The sequence below is a fragment of the Amblyraja radiata genome, chromosome 20, assembly GCF_010909765.2.
Source record: "Amblyraja radiata isolate CabotCenter1 chromosome 20, sAmbRad1.1.pri, whole genome shotgun sequence".
NCBI lineage: Eukaryota > Metazoa > Chordata > Chondrichthyes > Rajiformes > Rajidae > Amblyraja > Amblyraja radiata.
In genome coordinates, this window is record NC_045975.1 from 10,743,707 (window position 1) to 10,765,309 (window position 21,603).

General features: G+C 48.5%; 1 protein-coding gene across 3 annotated transcripts in view; it reads right to left on the reverse strand.

Annotated features, from left to right (window-relative positions):
* mapk8ip1 (mitogen-activated protein kinase 8 interacting protein 1) overlaps nucleotides 1–21,603 on the reverse strand; it is an 87,376-nt gene that overhangs the window by 15,037 nt on the left and 50,736 nt on the right. For all 3 annotated transcript variants that reach the window (XM_033038799.1, XM_033038801.1, XM_033038800.1), the window contains exons 3-5: nucleotides 16,373–16,600; nucleotides 11,249–11,330; nucleotides 5,416–6,195 (exon numbers count right to left, since the gene is read on the reverse strand). In XM_033038799.1, the coding sequence (XP_032894690.1) occupies nucleotides 5,416–6,195; nucleotides 11,249–11,330; nucleotides 16,373–16,600 (1,090 nt within the window). The remainder of the gene's footprint in view (nucleotides 1–5,415; nucleotides 6,196–11,248; nucleotides 11,331–16,372; nucleotides 16,601–21,603) is intronic.

The window sequence follows — 21,603 nt, forward strand, 5'->3', positions numbered from 1 at the left end:
AAACTTGTGATGGAATACTGCCCCTGAATTGAGCAGAGGAAAGATCAGACCAGAGACAAGAACTGTGACTGGTGTTTGTGTGGCAGTCTTAACACTAAACCATCTCTGGAAGAAATGTCCACATCAATGTATCAGGACTGGAGGCACGTGGTGACCGAGATAGTAGTAAGGGGCATCCGAATGTGTGGCTGAGCAGTTGGTGCAGAGGGCAGGGATTTAGATTTCTAGATCACTGGGATCTCTTCTGGGGCAAGGGTGACCTGTACAAAAAGGACGGGTTGCACCTTAATTGGAGGGGGGGCCGACATTCTGGACATTCTTTAAACCTACACGGGTGGGTTTAAACTAAACAGTGGGGGGATGGGGGGGGGGAGTCAACAATGTGGAAGCGTATGCGTGCAGTTAGCAGGAAAGAGAGTGGAGGAAACTAACAGGGCAGGGGGGTGGGACCCAATGCAAGGAGATAGAGGGGCATGAAAGGAGGGCAGAAGCAAAGGGTAGAAGGGAGATAAGAAAAACAAACCTGAAAGCTTTGTGCCTTAATGCGAGGAGCATTCGTAATAAGGTGGATGAATTGAATGTGCAGTTAGTACTTAAGGAAGATACAAGATACATTTATTTGTCACATGTACCAATTGTTACAGTGAAATGTGTGGTCGCCATACAGCCATAGAAATAATAAAGAGCACAGGACACGTTATTTTTTAACACAGACATCCCCACATAGCGGGATCAAATTCCCACTGTGAGGGAAGGCTCCAAAAAAATCAGTCGTCCTCCTCTGTATTCCTCCCGTGGTCGGGTGGGGGGGCACCCGAACCCCCCCCCGCTGTCGCCGCTCCGGATGGCCGATGTTCAGGTCCGCTCGCCAGGGTGACGTCGGGACTGGAGGACCTCCTCAGCTGCTTGGACATCCGAGTCGGGCACCTCCTACCGGAGTCCGCGGCTCCCAAAGTCCGCAGGCCGTGCTTGGCGGAGCTGCAACGCTGGCGGCCCTCGGCAAAGGGCCCCAGGACTCCGCGGTGTTGTTCAGCCGCGCTGGAAGCCCTTCAAACCACAGCTCCGCGATGGAATATGATACAGTTGGAATTACGGAGACAAGGCTCCAGGGTGACCAAGGCTGGGAGGTAAACATACAGGGGTATTCGATATTCGGAAGGATAGACAGAAAGGAAGATGAGGTGGGGTGGCATTGCTGGTTAAAGAGATTAATGCAATAGCAAGGAGAGACATTAGCTTGGATGCTGTACAGTCGGTATGGGTAGAACTGCGAAATAGCCAAGGGCAGAAAACACTTGGAGTTGTATACAGACCACCAAGCAGCAGTAGGGAGGTTGGGGAAAGCATCAAGCAGGAATTTAGGGATGCATATAGCAAAGGTACAGCAGTTATCATGGGTGACTTTAATCTACATATAGATTGGGCCAACCAAATGGGTAGCAGCGCTGAGGAGGAGGATTTCCTGGAATGTATAGTGACAGGATCGGTCAAAGTTATTTATGATGGGGAAATCATGCTTGACTAATCTTCTGGAATTTTTTGAGGATGTAACAAATGAAATGGACATGGGAGAGCCCGTGGATATGGTGTATCTGGACTTTCAAAAAGCCTTTGATAAGGTTCCACACAAGAGATTAGAGTGCAAAATTAGAGCACATGGTATTGGGGGTAGGGTATTGACATGGATAGAGAACTGGTTGGCAAACAGGAAGTAAAGGGTCCTTTTCCAAATGGCAGGCAGTGACTGGTGGGGTGCCGCAAAGCTCGGTGCTGGGACCCCAGTTATTTAAAATAGACAAGGGAATTAAATGTGACATCTCCAAGTTTGTGGATGACAGAAAGCTGGGTGGCAGTGTGAGCTGCGATGAGGATGCTATGAGGCTGCAGGATGACTTGAATAGGTTGGATGAGTGGGAAGATGCATGGCAGATGCAGTATAATGTGGATAAATGTGAGGTTATCTACTTTGGTGGCATAAACAGGAATATTATCTGAATTGTGTCAGATTAGGAAAAGGGGAGGTGCAACGAGACCTGGGTGTGCTTGTACATCAGTCATTGAAAGTAAGCATGCAGGTACAGCAGGCAGTGCAGAAAGCTAATGGTATGTTGGCCTTCATTGCAAGAGGATTTGAGTTTAGGAGCAAGGAGGTCCTACTGCAGTTGTACAGGGCCTGGTGAGACCGCACCTGGAGCATTGTGTACAGTTTTTTTCTCCTAATTTGAGGAAGGACATTATTGCTATTGAGGGAGTGCAGCGTAGCTTCACCAGGTTAATTCCCGGGATGGCGGGACTGACATATGATGAAAGAATGGCTCGACTGGGCTTGTATTCAATGGAATTTAGAAGGATGAGAGGGTATCTTATAGAAACATATAAATTCTTAAAAGATTGGACAGGCTAGATGCAGGAAAAAATGTTCGTGATGTTGGGGGAGTCCAGAACCAGGGGTCACGGTTTAAGAATAAGGGGTTGGCCATTTAGGACTGAGATGAGGAAAAACTTCTTCACTCAGAGAATTGTGAATCTGTGGAATTCTCTGCCACAGGAGGCAGTGGAGGCCAATTCACTGGATGTTTTCAAGGGAGAGTTAGATTTAGCTCTGAGGGCTAAAGGAATCAAGGGATATGGGGAAAAAGCAGGAACAGGGTACTGATTTTAGATGATCAGCCATGATGGCTCGAAAGGCAGAATGGCCTATTCCTGCACCTATTTTTCTATGTTTTCTATGTTTCTCTGTTTCCCTTTCCCCTGAGTCTCAGTCTGAAGAAGGATCTCCACCTGAAACCTCACCTATTCCTTTTCCCCAGAGATGCCGTTTGACCCGATGAGTTACTCCAGCTTTTTGTGTTTATCTTCAACCTAAACCTACTGTAAATGCTGCTTTAGTGGATAGTTTTGCATGAATGCACTGTATGACAGCAGGGGTTTCTGCACTACAGGAGACAGATGATTTATTGTACAGATTAATGCAACTCTGCCCTGTTTTGATTTAGAAGGATGTTTCAAAAATCTTTCACAGGATGTGGCCTCACATTACTTCCCCCTAATTGCCCTTGCACGGAATGGTTTGGCAGGACATTTCCGCATCCAATATAGTGCAAAGCACAAGACGACGTGATTTACAACCAATTCACAGCCTCCTGGAAGTTGTGAGTCAGAAAAAAAATGACAGACCTAGACTAAAAATAGAATTAATCTATTCTGTTCTCCTGTTTCATTGAGAGAGATTGGCTGTGTTGAAACGTTCCTGATTGAATTCCTCAATCCTGGTGCAGGATTTTCTGTTGGTGGCAAGGAATTGTGTCCATAGTACCAACATGTCCTCAGTACCAACACTCCTGTGCTCACAAGTTGCTTTGGGAACAGCTCTGCTCAAGACTGCAAAAAATGACAGTGTTATGGACCCACACCTCTCTGGCCACGCACTCATCTCGCTGCTACCATCGGGAAGATGGTACAGGAGTCAGTGAACTGTTACTTCCGTATTCAAGATCACCTTTAGGCTTTAGAGGTACAGCACGGAAATAGGCTCCTCAGCCCACCGAGAACGCGCTGACCAGCGATCATCCCGTACACATTAGGAACAATTATGGGACAGAGTGAATTCAGTATTAAAGGAGGTATCAGGATATATAGTCTCCAAGAAGTGTTCCATTTTATACCTGGGTAATATAACTACAGTGATGCTGAAGGAAGATCATTACTTGGTTAAAATCCTACTCACAGCTGGAAGAAAGACCATTACAAGAAACTGGCTTGCAGTGGACACACCCAGACTTAGACAATGGTTAGACATAGTACAGGAAATATTTGTGATGGAGAAAATGACATATTCTCTAAGAGTGAAAGAAGATGTGTTTAACAGAAAATGGGAAAAATGGATTAGGTACAGAAATGAAGACATCAACTGTATAATTTTATTGACAATAATGTAAGTTATTAGAAAATGTTTTAATAAGAAAATAGTTCTGAATACTGCATCATTAATTGTAAACTGAACGCCCCGCTGCACTGTTGTACGTTTCACTGTATTGTTGGATGTTTCGTTGTTATATTTGTGTGTGCATAAAAGCAATAAAGACTAAAGTGGAAAAAAAAGGACCAATTTACAATATTACTGAAGCCAATTAACCTGGAAGTTTCAGTCTAGCAATAACAATGTTATTTTTCCTGTAGGAATTTCAAAAAATAAATGACTTTAATAGTTAGAAGTTCAATTTTGTTAATGCATGCTAAAATATTAACTGTTTAATATTAAAAAAAATATATATATTAAAGTTTAAATATTTTAACTTATTTTATAGGGAATTGTTACACGTCAATAAAAGTGATTGCTTGTCAATGTCAATGACCCCCTCCACCCATCCTGTGGTTGAACTAACAGCTGTTAGTTTAAGAGATAATGGTGATTACTGCAAGGTGGTTACATAGAAACAGTTTTCTCCCCCAGAGACAGTTTTTTTTCCCAAACAGATTTTTTTCTGCATGTCAATTTCCAAAGTAACTTTCAAGTGGTTCCCAGTCAAAATCGAATTGTAATCATTTTAGCCCACTTATCACAAGGGTGGCACGGTGACGTATCAGTAGAGCTACTGCCTTACGGCGCCTGAGACAGAGTCTATATGGAGTTTGTACGCTCTCCTAGTGACCTGCGTGGGTTTTCGCCGGGTGCTCTGGTTTCCTACCACATTCCAAAGACATACAGGTTTGTAGGTTACTTGGCTTGGTATGAAATGTAAATTGTCCCAAGTGTGTGTCGGATAGTGTTAGTGTGTGGGGATCGCTGGTTGGTGCAGACTCGGTGAGCCGAAGGGCTTTCTTCCATTCTGTACCTCTAAACTAAACTAAATGGTGTTCTCAAATTCATCATTATATCCAATTCACACTATGGAAACATGTTGTGCCGCAGAAATACCTGGACATGTTTGATCACAGTTTACCACCTGCCCTGGTGTTAAAGGTGTGCACTACCTACATTTTTCTTCTCCACAGCGAAGGCCAATTGGCCAATCTAGTCTACACTGGCTCTCTGAGTCTTCCCACCAACCCTGTCCCATGCAGTGTATTCTCTCTCTCATCCCATCAACCTCACAATTCTCCAACCCCCTCACCTGCACAGGAGGCAATTTAGAGCAGACCACTGACCTACCAACCTGCACATCTTTGGGATGTGGAAGGAAATTGGAGCACCTGGAGGAAACTCACGTTGTCACAGGGAGAACATGCAAACTCCACACAGACAGCATCCGAGGTCAGGATCGAACCTGGGACTCTGGAGCATTGAGGCAACAGTACCTACTTATATTTATGAGATATTGAGCCCCAAATTGAATTGCTGTCACTCCCCGCATCCCCCACACACACACACACGTCCCCAGGGTATGGGGAAGGAACGGGCCCAAAGCTACTCACTCGAAGTCCGTGACCGTCCGCTCATGAAGACGTTGAGGAACTTCTTGGAGAACGGGATGTCCTCCTCGGACGTGGAGTCTTCCGACAGGCAGACTAAGTCCCTCTTCATCGCCCCCTCCTCGTACTCCTCACCGATGGCCGACTCGTAGGGCGAGGAGACGCAGTTGTCGTAGACGGTGGCAGAGTCGCTATCATCGCTGTAGGCGGAGTAGCAGTGCTTGAGGCTGACCAGCTCCAGCTGCACGTCCTCATCCACCACCAGCGTGTACTTGACCGAGTCGTAGGACAGCACGCTGTCTGAGCTCGCCGACGCCCGCTGGCAGCGCTCGCCGGTCGCCAGGGCGGTCCATGCCAGCGAGGGGGCCCAGGCGCCGTACGCCTCCTCCTCCTCACCGATGGAAGACCTGGACCTGTCGGGCAACGCCAGGCACTGGGCCATGTCGGCGTCCGAGCTGGTGGACATCCTGTTCTTGTTGGAGCGGGAGAGGAAGGGCTTCTCGCTCTCCGAAGAGTCCGAGTTCCTCTGCACCGGCGTGAGGTAGATCTCCTCAGTCGCCTCGATCTCCACCTGCGTCTGGTAGCGGATGCGCTCCTCGTGTTGTCCGCCCCGCGCCCGCGGTGTACATCCTGCCGCGGCCGGAGCTATGGTCTCGCCTTGCCCCGCCGGCGCCCTCCTGCAAGCGTTGGCCTGGCTGGTGGTGGTCCCCTTGTCCACCGTGCTGCCCGTCGCCTTGCTCTCATCTCCCAGGCATACGTGGTCACGGACCGGACTCCCTTCCCCTGCAAGACATGACCTTTGTTCAGCCCCTGCCAGTCCCACCAGACAATAAACACACCAACATTCCCAGGGAAATCAAAGGCGATTGGTCCCACCTCACCCTCACCAACTGAGTCATTCAATTGCGTTTTGGAACGGAAATCAAAGACCCTTCCCAAACCCGAGAGGAGATGAGGGGGGGGGGGCTGAAGGATGTAACAAATGTAACCAATAAACGTGGATAGATACAATAAGCTGGAGTAACTCAGCGGGTCAGGCAGAGTCTCTGGAGCCTGAGACAGAGTCAGGGGAAAGGGAAACGAGAGATATAGATGGTGACGTGGAGAGAGATAGAACAAATGAACGAATGATATGTAAAAAAATAATGATGATAAAGGAAACGCCATTGTTAGCTGAGGGCTCAGTGAAAACAAGTTACAATCACGGCAGGTTTGGATTTCCAGAGGACTTTCAAGAGGTAACTGCACAGGATGTGATCACAACAAGATTGACAATGATAATATAGTGTCTTCGAGGTGCCTGTGCTATAGGAAGTGGTTTGACAAGCAAGGATTTTATTCCTCAGAGCTCAGGAGGATGAGGGTTGATCCTATAGAGGTGTACAAGATCATGAGGGGGTTATAGATTCAGTGAATGCACAGTCTTTTGCCCAGGATAGGGGAATCAAGAACCAAAGAACATGGGTTTAAGGTGAGAGGGGCAAGGTATGAAAGCCAGGGGCAAATGTTTCACAAAGGCTGATGGATCTATGGAACGAGCTGCCAGTCAGTGTAAGTTGTTGAGGTAGGCAACAACATTTAAAATCATGAGACAGGTACAGTGGCTTGCAAAAGTATTCATACCCCTTGAACTTTTCCACATTTTGTCACGTTACAACCACAAACGTAAATGTATTTTATTGGGATTTTATGTGATAGACCAACACAAAGTGGCGCATAATTGTGAAGTGGAAGGAAAATGATACATGGTTTTCAAATTTTTTTACAAATAAAAAACTGAAAATTGTGGCGTGCAAAAGTATTCAGCCCCCTTTACTCTGATACCCCTAAATAAAATCCAGTGCAACCAATTGCCTTCAGAAATCACCTAATTAGTAAATAGAGTCCACTTGTGTGTAATCTAATCTCAGTATAAATACAGCTGTTCTGTGAAGGCCTCAGAGGTTTGTTATAGAACATTAGTGACAAACAGCATCATGAAGCCCAAGGAACACACCAGACAGGTCAGGGATAAAGTTGTGGAGAAGTTTAAAGCAGTGTTAGGTTATAAAAAAATATCCCAAGCTTTGAACATCTCACGGAGCACTGTTCAATCCATCATCCGAAAATGGAAAGAGTATGGCACAACTGCAAACCTACCAAGACATGACCGTCCACCTAAACTGACAGGCTGGGCAAGGAGAGCATTGATCAGAGAAGCAGCCATGGTAACTCTGGAGGAGCTGCAGAGATCCACAGCTCAGGTGGAAGAATCTGTCCACAGGACAACTATTAGTCGTGCACTCCACAAATCGGGACTTTATGGAAGAGTGGCAATAAGAAAGCCATTGTTGAAAAAAAGCCATAAGAAGTCCCGTTTGCAGTTTGCCACAAGCCATGTGGGGGACACAGCAAACATGTGGAGGAAGGTGCTCTGGTCAGATGAGACCAAAATTGAAGTTTTTGGCCTAAATGCAAAACGCTATGTGTGGTGGAAAACGAACACTGCACATCACCCTGAACACACCATCCCCACTGTGAAACATGGTGGTGGCAGCATCATGCTGTGAGGATGCTTTTCTTCAGCAGGGACAGGGAAGCTGGTCAGAGTTGATGGGAAGATGGATGGAGCCAAATACAGGGCAATCTTGGAAGAAAACCTGTTAGAGTCTGCAAAAGACTTGAGACTGGGGCGGAGGTTCACCTTCCAGCAGGACAACGACCCTAAACATACAGCCAGAGCTACAATGGAATGGTTTAGATCAAAGCATATTCATGTGATAGAATGGCCCAGTCAAAGTCCAGACCTAAATCCAATTGAGAATCTCTGGCAAGACTTGAAAATTGCTGTTCACAGATGCTCTCCATCCAATCTGACTGAGCTTGAGCTATTTTGCAAAGAAGAATGGGCAAAAATTTCAGTCTCTAGATGTGCAAAGCTGGTAGAGACATACCACTAAAGACTTGCAGCTGTAATTGCAGCGAAAGGTGGTTCTACAAAGTATTGACTCAGGGGGGCTGAATACTTTTGCACGCCACACTTTTCAGTTTTTTATTTGTAAAAAAATTTGAAAACCATGTATCATTTTCCTTCCACTTCACAATTATGCACCACTTTGTGTTGGTCTATCACATAAAATCCCAATAAAATACATTTACGTTTGTGGTTGTAACGTGACAAAATGTGGAAAAGTTCAAGGGGTATGGAAACTTTTGCAAGCCACTGTACATGGATAAGAAAGGATTAGTGGGATATGGGCCAAATGCAAGCAAATGGGACTGACTTAGAACGAGATGCTGATTTGTAGCACTTTAGATTTTAGAGCTACAGAGCAGAAGCAGACCCTTCAGTCCACCGAGACCACGCCGATCAGCGATCACCCTGTACACTAGACTATACTAAACACTAATTTTTACTGACACCTATTAACCTATAAATCTGAGATACACACATAAAGCTGGAGTAACTCAGTGGCTCAGACAGCATCTCTGAATAGCAGGAATGGGTTATGTTTGGGGGGGGGGGGAGAGACCATTCTTCAGACTGAAGAAGGGCCTCGACCCGAAAAATCACTCATTCCTTGTCTCCAGAGATGCTGCCCGTCTCGTTGAGTTATGCCAGCTTTTTGTGTCTATCCTCGGTTTAATCCAGCATCTGCAGTTCCTTCCTACACAACCTATAAACCTGTATGTCTTTGGAGTGTGGGGAGGAAACTGGAGCACCCAGAGAAAGCCCACGTGGTCACAGGGGATACGGGGTACGTACAAACTCCGTACAGAGAGCACCCGTAGTCAGGATCGAACCTGGGTCTGTGGCGCTGTAAGGCAGCAACTCTACCGCTGCACCACAGTGCAGCCCGTTGTGCTGGAGTTACTTTAGAGGTATAATTCTAAAGGCGCAACCATATTTGAAACCTCTCGGGTCATCTCGCTGAATATTCGGTTTTAAGAGACCCTCTTCGGACTGAAGAAAGATCTCGACCCGGAATGTAACCTATTCATTTTCTCCAGAGATGCTGCCTGTCCCACTGAGTTACTCCAGCATTTTGTGTCTATCTTCGGTTTAAGCCGGCATCTGTGCTTCCTTCCTACACATTACGCCCTGTCTGACCCCAGCCCTTTGCAACCACTCCTCCCTGTCCCCTTCTCTAAACTCCTCCTCCCTCCTCTCAACTCACCCCATCACCCCCCCCCCCCCCCCCCACCCCCACACTCCCCTCCTCCTACCCCCGCTGGTACCACCAGATTACACTCTGTCCCGCCATTTCCAGCCAACCTTGTCACACTCACCGAGCAAGCCAGACTCCACTCCTGAAACACCTCAGTGCTACAATCCCCAACTTCATCTTCAAAACCCTTCTCCTCACCCCCCCATCTCTGTGGCCTTTCCCGGACCCTACCCGCAATCCTTCAGGGTCTCTTTTCTTAAAGTTTAGTTTAGAGATACAGCGTGGAAACAGGCCCTTCGGCCCACCGAGTCCACGCCGACCAGCAATCACCCGTACACTCGTTCAATCCTGTACACCAGGAACAATTTACAGGAGCCAACGAACATCCCAATTAACCCGCACGTCTTTGGGATGTGGGGGGAAACTGCAGTGTCCAGTGAAAACCCACGCGGTCACAGGGAGAACGTGCAAACTCCGTACAGACAGCACCCGTAGTCAGGATCGAACCTGGATCTCTGGTGCTGTAAAAGAGCGACTCTACCACTGTGCCACCTCTGCCAGACTCTCCTGTTCTGCACATCACCTTCACCCTTCGGTCATCCCAACACCCGGGAACGGAATTCCCCTCCGGAATCTCTCCTTCCGCTCTAAGCTTCTTAACCCACCTGGCTTCTTGGCCCAGCTTCACCCACCCCCGGCCCCTGAGAACATAGAAACATAGAAAATAGGTGCAGGAGTAGGCCATTCGGCCCTTCGAGCCTGCACCGCCATTCAATATGGTCATGGCTGATCATCCAACTCAGTATCCCATGCCTGCTTTCTCTCCATACCCCATGATCCCTTTAGCCACAAGGGCCACATCTAACTCCCTCTTAAATATAGCCAATGAACTAGCCTCAACTACCTTCTGTGGCAGAGAATTCCAGAGATTCGCCACTCTGTGTGAAACAGGTCGGTCTGCTGGTCTGCTTTACGCCATCCAGGGCAATAGTTTATCAGGCAACTGAACCACCCTATCAACAACTAGAGAGCAGTCCTGAGCTACCATCTACCTCATTGGAGACCCTCGGGCTATCTTTAATCAGACTTTACTGGACTAAATGTTACTCCCTTTATCAATTATCTGTATGCTGTAGATGGCTCGGTTGCAATCATTGTATAGTCTTTCCGCTGACCACAGGTCTTTTTTGTTTTTGTTCTAGTAGCAGAATTAGGCCATTCGGCCCATCAAGTCTACCCCGTCATGGCTGTTCTATCTTTCCCTCTCAACCCTGTTCTCCTGCCTTCTCCCCATAACCCCCAAAACACCTGTATTTCAACCTGAACAATGGCAATATGAATTAGGAATACACCTGCGCCGTTTTTCACTTAAAATATTTAATGTATCGTTTCAAAATTTCTATTGTAGAATCTGTCAATCTCCACTTTAGACATATCCTGGTTTTTAACTGGTTGGCACGCAACTAAAGCTTTTCACTGTAACTCGGCACACATGACAATAAACTAAACTCAACCAAACAAACCAAACTTGTTGTCCCTCCCAACGATCAATACATTGTCTTTAAAACCAGCCCTTCAATTAAACTCGTACACCAGGATTTTACCGGGTGAGTGGCCTGGCGCAACATATTCGGCCTCGAGGGTTCGGCTCCGATACCTCATGGAGCGGGCAGTGCGGAAACACGTACCTGTCTTCAGCGGGGAGGAAGATCGAGAGACTTTTTCCTGCCAGCTGTACTTTTTGCCAAATGAGTTGTTGTTCAGCGTGTCCTGTGGTGGGAGAACAAAGGAGGTCACGTGGGGCTGGGACGGGAGAGGCTGCTGACACAACTGTGCCACGCGACATCTTTTCAACAGGTTGCCGGGGCAACGTCGGACAATGGCGATCATGTCCACACAGGGATTAAAAAAAAAACTTATTCAGAGAGGCCGAGGCCTGCAGTGATGGCTGCGACCGTTTTTAGTTTTAGTTTCAAGAGTTACAGCGTGAAAACAGGGCACTCAGCCCCACCGAGCCCAGGCCAACCAACAATCACCCCGTACACTAGCTCTATCCTACACACTGCGGGGCAATTTACAGAAGCCAATTAACCTACAAACCTGCACGTCTTTGGAATGTGGGAGGAAACCGCAGCACCTGGAGAAAACCCACGCGGTCACAGGGAGAACGTACAAACTCTGTACAGACTGCACCTGCAGTCAGGATCGAACCCGGGTCTCTGGCGCTGTGAGGCAGCAACTCTACCGCTGTGCCACCTGGTAATTGACCACAACTTTGGGCAGTGGGGTAAAGATAGTGTGAAACAGAGTCATTAATATCCCCTCATAGGACACTCTGTACTTCATCTGGGATTGTGTTTATGTACAGTGATCATTTACTGAACTGTACCTCGGTCCATGTGAGAATAAAGAACCATTGAACCAAAGTGCTGGAGTTAAGGGCCTGTCCCACGGGCATGCGACCTGCATGCGGCAAGCGCGACCTAAAGGGCCGGTCCCACCAACATGCGCCTGCATGCGGCAAGCGCGACCTAACGTGGTCGCTTGAGCCGTATGGCATGCGGCAAGCGCGACCAAACCAGAAGCAGCAGGGGCCACGCGGAGGTCGAGTGAGTGACACGGCGTCGAGGTGGCTGCGGGCCGGCAGGCCATTGCCGCGCGGAATTTTTAAACACGGTCAGTTTTTCGGAGTACCGCGCGATGTCGGGACCAGCTCCGCACAACTCCATACGGCTCCGGTGATCGAAGTGGGACCGGCCCCGCGAGGCCGTACGGCTCAAGCAACCACGTTAGGTCGCGCTTGCCGCATGCAGGCACATACTGGTGGGACCGGCCCTTTAGGTCGCGCTTGCCACATGCAGGTCGCATGCCCGTGGGACAAGCCCTTAATTCAGCGGGTCAGGCAGCATCTCTGGAGGACGTGGACAGATGACATATCAGGTCAGTACCTTTCTTCACACTGCCTATCCCCTGTACATGGCCTTCGCTAGCTATCTGGCACCTCCTCATACCTACCCTCTGAACATGACCTTGCCACCATGCTCTCCCATTAATGTCCCTCCCTTGACATTGCCAACAAGAGGCATTTCAATAGAGACAAAAGGAACTGCAGATGCCGGGATCTTGAGCAAAACACAAAGTGCTGGAGAATAGACACAAAATGCTGGAGTAACTCAGCGGGACGGGCAACATCTCTGGAGAGAAGGAATGGGTGACGTTTCGGATCGAGACCCTTTGTCCCGACCGGAAACATCACCTATTCCTTCCATCCAGAGATGCTGCCCGTCCCGCTGAGTTACTCCAGCATTTTGTGCCTATCTTTGGTGTAAACCAGCAGCTGCAGTTCCTTCCTACACAAGTGCTGGAGGTGTTCCACGGGTCACTCCGAGGGAGGGTCCCGGCCTGAGATGTCGTCTGTCCATTTCCCTCCACAGATGCTGCCTGACCCGCTGAGTTCCTCCAGCACTTTGTGTTTTGCTGCTTATAGGCAGTGTTGGACTTTATCCTGAGTATTAAGGTTTCACAGCAGTTGATGTACTTATCCTGACTGATCTATTTTGGTTGATTCTTGTGGATTTGAACACATCATGCATCTGCCCAGCCAGTAACTCCTTGCACCATAGCAGCGAATATATTTCGATAAATCCCTCAAATACTGAGATGCTTCCAACATTCCTGGGGTTGTGCCGGGCTCCGAGCAAGCTTACTTCTTTCAGGAAAGAATGGTTTGTAGGGAAGGGCAGTGCAGTAGCACAGCGATAGAGTTGTTGCCTTACAGCGCCAGGGACCCGGGTTCGATCCTGGCTGTCTGTGTGGAGTTTGTACGTTCTCCCCATGACCTGCGTGGGCTTTCCCCACACTCCAAAGACGTACAGGTTTGAATTGAATTGAATTTAATTTATTTGTCATTCAAAAAGAATTTGATCGAAATGTCATTGCCATACAGTCCTAACAATAAAAAACAAACAAAACACACGATTACATCAATTTTACACAAACATCCATCACAGGGACTCTCCTCCAGGCACCTCCTCACTGTGATGGAAGGTAAAAAAAGTCTTATCTCTTCCTCGCTTCATCCAGCAGTCAAACTGGTGCGTCGAGGCGATCGAGGCTCCTGATATTGAAGCCCCCGCCGGGCGAGTGAAGATCCCGCAGCCGGGCCGCGCCGGACGATGAAAAGTTCGATTCAAGCCATGCATTAACCTACCACACCCCTAACAACTGGCTTTGGTAAAAACATTTAATTGTCCCCATTGTGTAGTGTGTGCTAATGTAATGGGGATCGCTGGTTTTGGACGGATTCGGTGGGCCGAAGGGCCTGTTTCCACAAACTATAAACTATTTGCTCCGTGCCCTTTGCAATCTCAGAATGCTCCAAAGTGCTTGAGAGCTTACAAAATGAAGTTGTACAGGAAAAAACAGCAGCCATTTTAGTTTTAATGTTAGAGATACAGTATGAAAACAGGCCCTTCAGCCCACAGAATTCATGCTGATCACTGATCGCCCATTCATATCAAATCTGCATTATCTCAATGTCCGCCACTCTCTACATTCTACAAACCCGGATGTCTTTGGAGTGTGGGGGGATTTGGAGGTTAATTCCCAGAGTAAGACCCGGAGCAACAGCTCCTCACATTCAACATGGTAGCTTACATCCCAACATTGTGTACATTGAATTTTTCAATATTAAGTCATGGCCCCCACTGCCTCTCTCCTCCCTGTACTCGTCTACCTTGGTGCTTTCCCATTTCTCTGGCCTCCCCCACTCCCCTATATCCCTCTCTCTGGCTTTACATCTTCTCTCTTTATCTGATGCCCTTTCGGCTCCTTTTCACCTCTAGTCTTTGTCACTATCCCCTCTCACCTGTATCCACCTATCACTTGCCAGGCTTTGTAGCACTCCCCCCTTACTACAATCAGTCTGAAGAAGGGTCCCAACCCGGAATGTGGCCTATCCATGCCCACCACAGATGCTGACTGACCCGCTGAGTTACTGCAGCACTTCCAGTTTTGCTCAGGATTCCAGCATGGGCAGCTCTTGGTGTCGACACTTCAGCGCAACTTTGATCTGTGCCTTAATCACCTAACAGGGATGGTGAGAGGTGCTATAAAAATCCAAGTTCTTACACAGATTTCACCCGGCAGTGTCAGGCATTAATTTATTAGCAGCTAAGTACATTGCTGCTACTTTATGTGGGCCATTAAGACAATCTAATTATATCAGCAATGGATTTCGGTGTTGTCATATCTCCCACAGTCACAATTTGTAGGAAGCCAATAGCCAATACATTACTGATGGCTGCAAGGCTGACATTATGTGTAGTGGGTAGGAAGGAACTGCAGATGCTGGTTTAAACCGAAGATAGACACAAAATGCTGGAGTAACTCAGCGGGACAGGCAGCATCTCTGGAGAGAAGGAATGGGTGACGTTTGGGGTGGAGTCCCTTCTTCAGAATGTGTAGCGGAGCTGGTAATCACATCAACGGACAGCAGTCTACTGCGAAAGTAGTCGGTCTGTGACTCAGAGATTGAGTGAAGCCACAGATATCTCCTTCAACCTGAGCTTCGGATTAATAACCTGGTGGGGCCTGTCTAGTATCGGGTGTGTTAGTGGTCATGTACCTGGTAAACATAGAAAATAGGTGCTGGTGTAGGCCATTCGGCCCTTCGAGCCGGCACCGCCATTCAATGTGATACAAAATCAATACCCCGTTCCTGCTTTCTCTCCATATCCCTTGATTCCTTTAGCCCTAAGAGTTAAATCTAACTCTTTCTTTAGCGGCCCGGTGCGTGGCTGAGACGCTCCCGTGTGGGCGGCCCGGTGCGGGGCGGAGACGGTGCTCCGGTGGCTGAGGCGGCGTTCTGGCGGCGGTGACCTGAATCCGGGGCTCGGTCGCGGGCCAGTGGATGACATCGTCGGGAGCTCGCGGGTCACAGGTTGATGCCTGTTTTCCGGAGCTCCCGTGGCAACAACTGCTGGAGGGCGGCAGCTTCGACCACCCCCGGGCCGCGGAGCTTGAACCGCGGGACTGACTTACCATCGCCCCGTGGGGTATCGCCTCGGCGCAGAGGGAGAAGAGGAGGGAAGAGACAGTAACTCTAGGACTTTTGCCTCCATCACAGTGAGGAGGTGTTTGGTGAACTCACTGTGGTGGATATTAATTTGTGTTTATTGTGTGTTGTTTATTAGTACATGTATGGCTGCAGGCAACGACATTTCGTTCAGACCGAAAGGTCTGAATGACAAATAAAGGATTCAATTCAATTCAATTCAATTCAATAGTACATCCGGTGAATTGGCCTCCACTGCCTTCTGTGGCAGAGAATTCCACAGATTCACAACTCTCTGGGTGACAAAGTTTTTCCTCACTTCAGTGCTAAATGGCCTACACCTTATTCTTAAACTGTTACCACCGGTTCTGGACTCCCCCAACATTGGGAATTGTTTTCCTTGCATCTAGCCTGCCCAATCCCTTAAGAATTTTATATGTTTCTATAAGCTGCCCTCTCATCCTTCAAAATTCCGGTGAACACAAGCCCAGTCGACCCATTCTTTCATCATATGCCAGTCCCGCCATTCTGGGAATTAACCTGATGAACCTTCGCTGCACTCCCTCGAGAATGTCCTTCCTCAAATTAGGAGACCAAAACTGCACACAAAAGTCCAAGACGTCTCATTTTTTACAGGATAGCGCCTCGTCGCGTACCGGCAAAGTAAGCGGTGTTAAAGGGTGAGGGGGTGGGGATAATCGGCAGCGGGGATCGTTCGAAGGAAGCGGTGAAGTGTGGCTGGTCCCTGCCGCCTTACCTGCGAGCGTGGAACCTGGGGGAAGAGGTTCAGGGTCGTCGGCCTCTTGGGTCTGTAGGCCGCCATGCCGACGGGCTTGGTCTCCCTCCGCCGGCCGTTGTCCTCTTCCTCCTGATCCGTCTCGTCTGCGGCGTCTATCAGGTCCAGCTGCAGCATCTCCGCCTGAATGGTACGCCTGTCCTTTCCACTGGTGGTGGCAGTGTTGTTGGCCTCCAGGGTCACCCGGGACTGACAAAGAGGGGGGGGGGGGGACACACACACAAAGAGTGGACAGTGAGGGGGTTGGGGTTCGTCCGCGGAGAGCCGCGTTTTAAAGTTGTAAATCAGTGCCCGGGGGGAAGGGTTAAAATGATGCAATTGCCTTGGCTAATCCGACAGGAAATCTCCCTGCTCGTTAAAGAGAGATATCAACAGCATTGAATCAGAAACAAACACAGGCTCGACAGAAGCGACGAATGATGGCACACGGGACATTGAATGGCCACACAGGCCACTCTGTGCATCGTATCACTGCTGGATCACTGTTAGCCCCACTCTTCATTCCATCTCCCACAGCCTTGCTGAACCTGTAGCCGGTAGGGCAGTACTCTGCATATCACCAACATATCGCAGCATTTCCCCCCCCCCAGCCCATGCTGCAGAGATTCATCCACTTTACCTCAGGCTTGGCCGCAACCCCATTAAATGCTCGTTCATGGTAGACTGATTAGCAGCTCGAATGGACAATCCGGAAGAAAGCCCGCGACCCGCTGTCGAAAATCCCAATACCGTTCCCAGAATCATTTGTGACAAGAGTAGAATTCGACTTGCAACAAAAGCTGCAACTGGAATGTATTTAGCTCCTTCTGCACAGTGGGAAGCATTTGTGAGGTGCTTTGCGGGAGTGTTAGTGAATGAACTTTGACACCAAGCCATACAAGGTGACGGCAGCAAGCTGCTATAATAAGGGAGCTACTAAAGAGGGTTACGAAGAGGGGAAGGGTGGTCGAGAGGCAGCAAGGTTTAGGCTGCGGACTCCAGGGCAGCGAGGTGGGAAGCCAAGGGCACTGCTATAAGTGGTGTGTGGATTCAACTCGGTGTTGGGAAAATGGCTCAAAATGGAGCAGCGTCCAGGTTTTGGAGGGCTGGAGCAGGAGAGAGAGAAGGGGGAAGTGCGAGAATGTGGAATGGTTTGAGGCAAGTCTTTTATTAACACAGTCAGTGGAGGATGCCTGGAATATGCTGCCAGTGTTGGTGGTGGGGGCAGATACATTAGTGATGTTTAAGGGGCTTTTAGATAGACACATGCAGGGAGTGGAGGGATATGGATTTTGCACATTGGCATTCTTGACGTCGTGCTCTAGTAGAGAATCATTCCTAATCAAGGACAAGTTGTACCCTGGTCGCTCCCTCTTCTCCCCTCTCCCATCAGGCAAAGGGAATAGAAGTGTGAAAACACACACCTCCAGATTCAGGGACAGTTTCTTCCCACTGTTATCTGGCAACTGAACCATCCTACCACAACCAGACAGCAGTCCTGAACTACTATCTACCTCCTTGGAGACCCTCAGACTATCTTTGATTGGACTCTACTGGCTTTACCTTGCACTAATCACATATCTGTACACTGCGAGTGGCTCGATTTTAATCCTGGCTGGTTAGCATGCAACAAAAGATTTTCACTGTACCTCGGTACACATGACAATAAACTATATTGAACTGAACTGATCCGACCAACAACAGTCCTAAGCCACCATGTACCTCATTGGAGACTTTCAGACGGGGTGGAAGATTGCAACCTTCACTGGTCCGCCCTGTTTCGACTAATGCAATCAACTCGACGTGCCCAAACGGAAGATCAAATAGAACAAGTTGTCCAACAACTTTAGGCTGTGCATGCCACACGAAAGAAGAAGAGACTTTCAGACCATGTATGATCGGACTTTACTGGACTTTATCTTGCACTAAACATTATTCACATGATTCCCTTTGTCATGTATCTGTACACTGTGAATGGCTCGATTGTAATCATGTATTGTCTTTCTGCTAGCTGGTTAGCTCGCAACAAAAGATTTTCCCGGTACCTCGGTACACGTGACAATAAACTAAACTAAACTACTGGAGGGAATCTTTCACAAAATCAGTTGGGAGTTATTGTTTGAATGTGGGTGAAGCTGCTGAATGTGATTTAAGGTGTTTAAGAAGGAACTGCAGATGCTGGAAAATCGAAGGTAGACAAAAGTGCTGGAGAAACTCAGCGGGTGCAGCAGCAGAGATGCTGCTGTACCTGCTGTGTTTCTCCAGCACTTTTGTCTACCTTGAATGTGATAGGTGCCTGGGACGCACTGCCTGGGAGGAAGTGGGAGCAGATACAGCAGCAATGTTTAAGAGGCAGTTAAACAGGCACAAGGACAGGCAGGTGATGGAGGGAGGGAGACCAAGTGTCACAGGTGGAGTGAGCTTAACTTAACATGGCGGCACGGTGGCGCAGAGATAAAGCACTTCCAGAGACCGGGATCGATCCTGACTGTGGGCGCTTGTCTGTACGGAGTTTGAAAATTCTCCCCGTGACCTGCGTGGGTTTTCTCCAAGATCTTTGGTTTCCTCCTGCCCGCCAAAGACGTACAGGTTTGTAGCTTAATTGGCTTGGTATTAAAAAAAAAGTAAGATTATCCCTCGTGAGTGGAGGGTAGTGTTAATGTTCGGGGATCATTGGTCGGTGCCGACTCGGTGGGCTGAAGGGCCTGTTTCTGTGCTGTCTCTGTAAACTAACTATCATGGCCAGCACAAACTTTGTGGGCCGAAGAGCCTGTTCTAGCACTGTACTCTTCTACGTTCCACGCTTTGTGGAGATCCCAAGTAGCCGCAAGCTTCAGTAATGTCCTGAGGAATCGCTGCATAGTTGGAGAGAAGCAGTAGGCTGTCTTCTCAGGCAGATTTTATGGAGCTTTTCCATGAGAGGTCAAGAAATTCCCCTCCAGCCTCTCTCACCCTCCTTGTCCCATCAATCGACATCACTACATGAAGGAGACACAAGAGACTGCAGATGCTGGAATCATGATCCAAAAAAAAGTGATAGAGCAACGCAGTGCGTCAGGCAGCATCTGAGGTGGGAAATGGATAGATGATGTTTCAGATCAGGACCCTTCCTTGGACTGGAGATTCACATCCCTCTTGTTATCACACCTTCCCCAACCAACAATGTGCCATTGTGGGCTCCACCATTCCTGGCGTCATCTGTTGCCGGCCCCGATATGTTTTGCCCTTTTCTCACCTCCAGTTTATTTCCCCCACAGCGTTGAGCTCAGAGGGGCAAAGTTTCTTTTTTTTAAATAGAGAATGGATGTTGCCTGGAACAGGCTGCCAGGGGTGATGGTGGAGGCAGACATGGTGGCGCAGCGGTAGAGTCGCTGCCTTAAGGGGCTGTCCCACTTGGGCGACTTAATTGGCGAGTTTAGAAGAGTTTGAAAAAAAGGTCATGTTGAAGACCTCCTTCGACTATGTTGAAGACTAGCTACAACTAGCTACGACCAACTTCGGGAAAATTGGACACCGAATAGTGGAGAGTGAAGACGACCTCATTCGATCTCCCTTCGACTATGATGAAGACTATCTACGACTACCTTCGACTACCCTCGATAACCTACGCCTAACATGCCGACCTATTACTACCTACTATGACTCGACTACCTACGAGTAAAAAAAGTATCGATTTTTTCCATGGCGACCTTTTTTTACTCGCGGGCATTTTTCAATGTTGAAAAAAACGCCGCGGCCTAGCTGAGGCCTCGAGTACGCGGAGACCACTCTCGAGCATGAAGGAGAGTTACGAAGACCTCCTATGACCTCGTGTCGACCATGCTGCGAGTATGAGTCGAGGGCAAACTCGCCAGAACTCGCGGATTAGGTCGCCCAAGTGGCACATCCCTTTACGGCACCAGAGACCCGGGTTCAATCCTGACCTCAGCTTCTGCCTGTACGGAGTTTGTACGTTCTCCCTGTGACCACGTGGGTTTTCTACAGGTGCTCCAGTTTCCTCCCACACTCCAAAGACGTACAGGTTTGGAGGTTAATTGGCTTCGGTAAAATTGTCCCTAGTGTGTAGAATAGTATTGGTATACGGGGATCGTTGGTCGGCGCGGGCTCGATGGGCTGAAGGGCCTGCTTCCATGCTGTACCTATATAGTCTAAATTCTTTTGAATTTTTAATATTACAAAAAACTACTAATGCTTAAAAAAATAAAAATAAAATAAATTAATTAAATTAGGCAGCTTCGCAGCTTAAAGGGCAATGGACCGCTGCAGACACCGACAATACGGAACAATATGCATAGTGGTGCCTTTCTGTCTACACAAACAGCGCTGTCCTTATTTAACACACAAAATTAACCCCCTGATGCTGTCGTGTCTGCCTCCCACCGAGCAAACAAATTTGTTATAAAACTCCAGAGCTAATTAGTGGCACAGTGATTGTTTAATTGTAGGGATTTTATTTCCTCCTCCAGTCTCCGTCTTGGCCCACTACACCACCCATTCTATACCGCCGATCATAGTGTCGCACAGTATGGAAACAGGCCCTTCAGCCCAACCTGCCCACACCGACCAACATGTCCCAGCTACACTAGTCCCACTTGCCTGACATACGGCCCATATCCCACTAAACCCGTCCTATCCATGCACCCGTTTAATTGCTTCTGTCCAATCCTTCTGCTTAGTTTAGTTGTGAGATACTGCATGGAGACAGGCCCTTCGGCCCACCGAGTCCGTGCCTGCCATCGATCGTCCATTCACACACTAGTTTCACGTTATCCTACATTCGCATCCACTCCCTACACACCAGGGGCAGTTTGCAACGGCCAAATAACCTACAAACCCGCATGTCCTTGTGATGTGGAAGGAAACCGGAACACCCGGATGAAACCCACGCCGCCACAGGGAGAACGTGCAAACTCCACACAGACAGTGCCCAATGTCTGGATCGAACTCGGGACCCCTGGTGCTGTGAGGCAGCAGTTCTACCAGCTGCGCCATGGTGGCTTTGCCTTGCCTTGCCTTCCGGGCAGAGGTCCTTCTATGAAGAAGGGTCCCAACCCGAAACAGCATCTATCCATTTCACTACACAGATGCTGCCTGACCCACTGAATTCCTTTGTTTCTTGTTCAAGATTCCAGCATCTGCAGTCTCTTGTGTCGATGCTCTTTTGCTTTCTCCATGTCTCTGCTGATCCCTGCCTCCATACTCGATTGGAAACT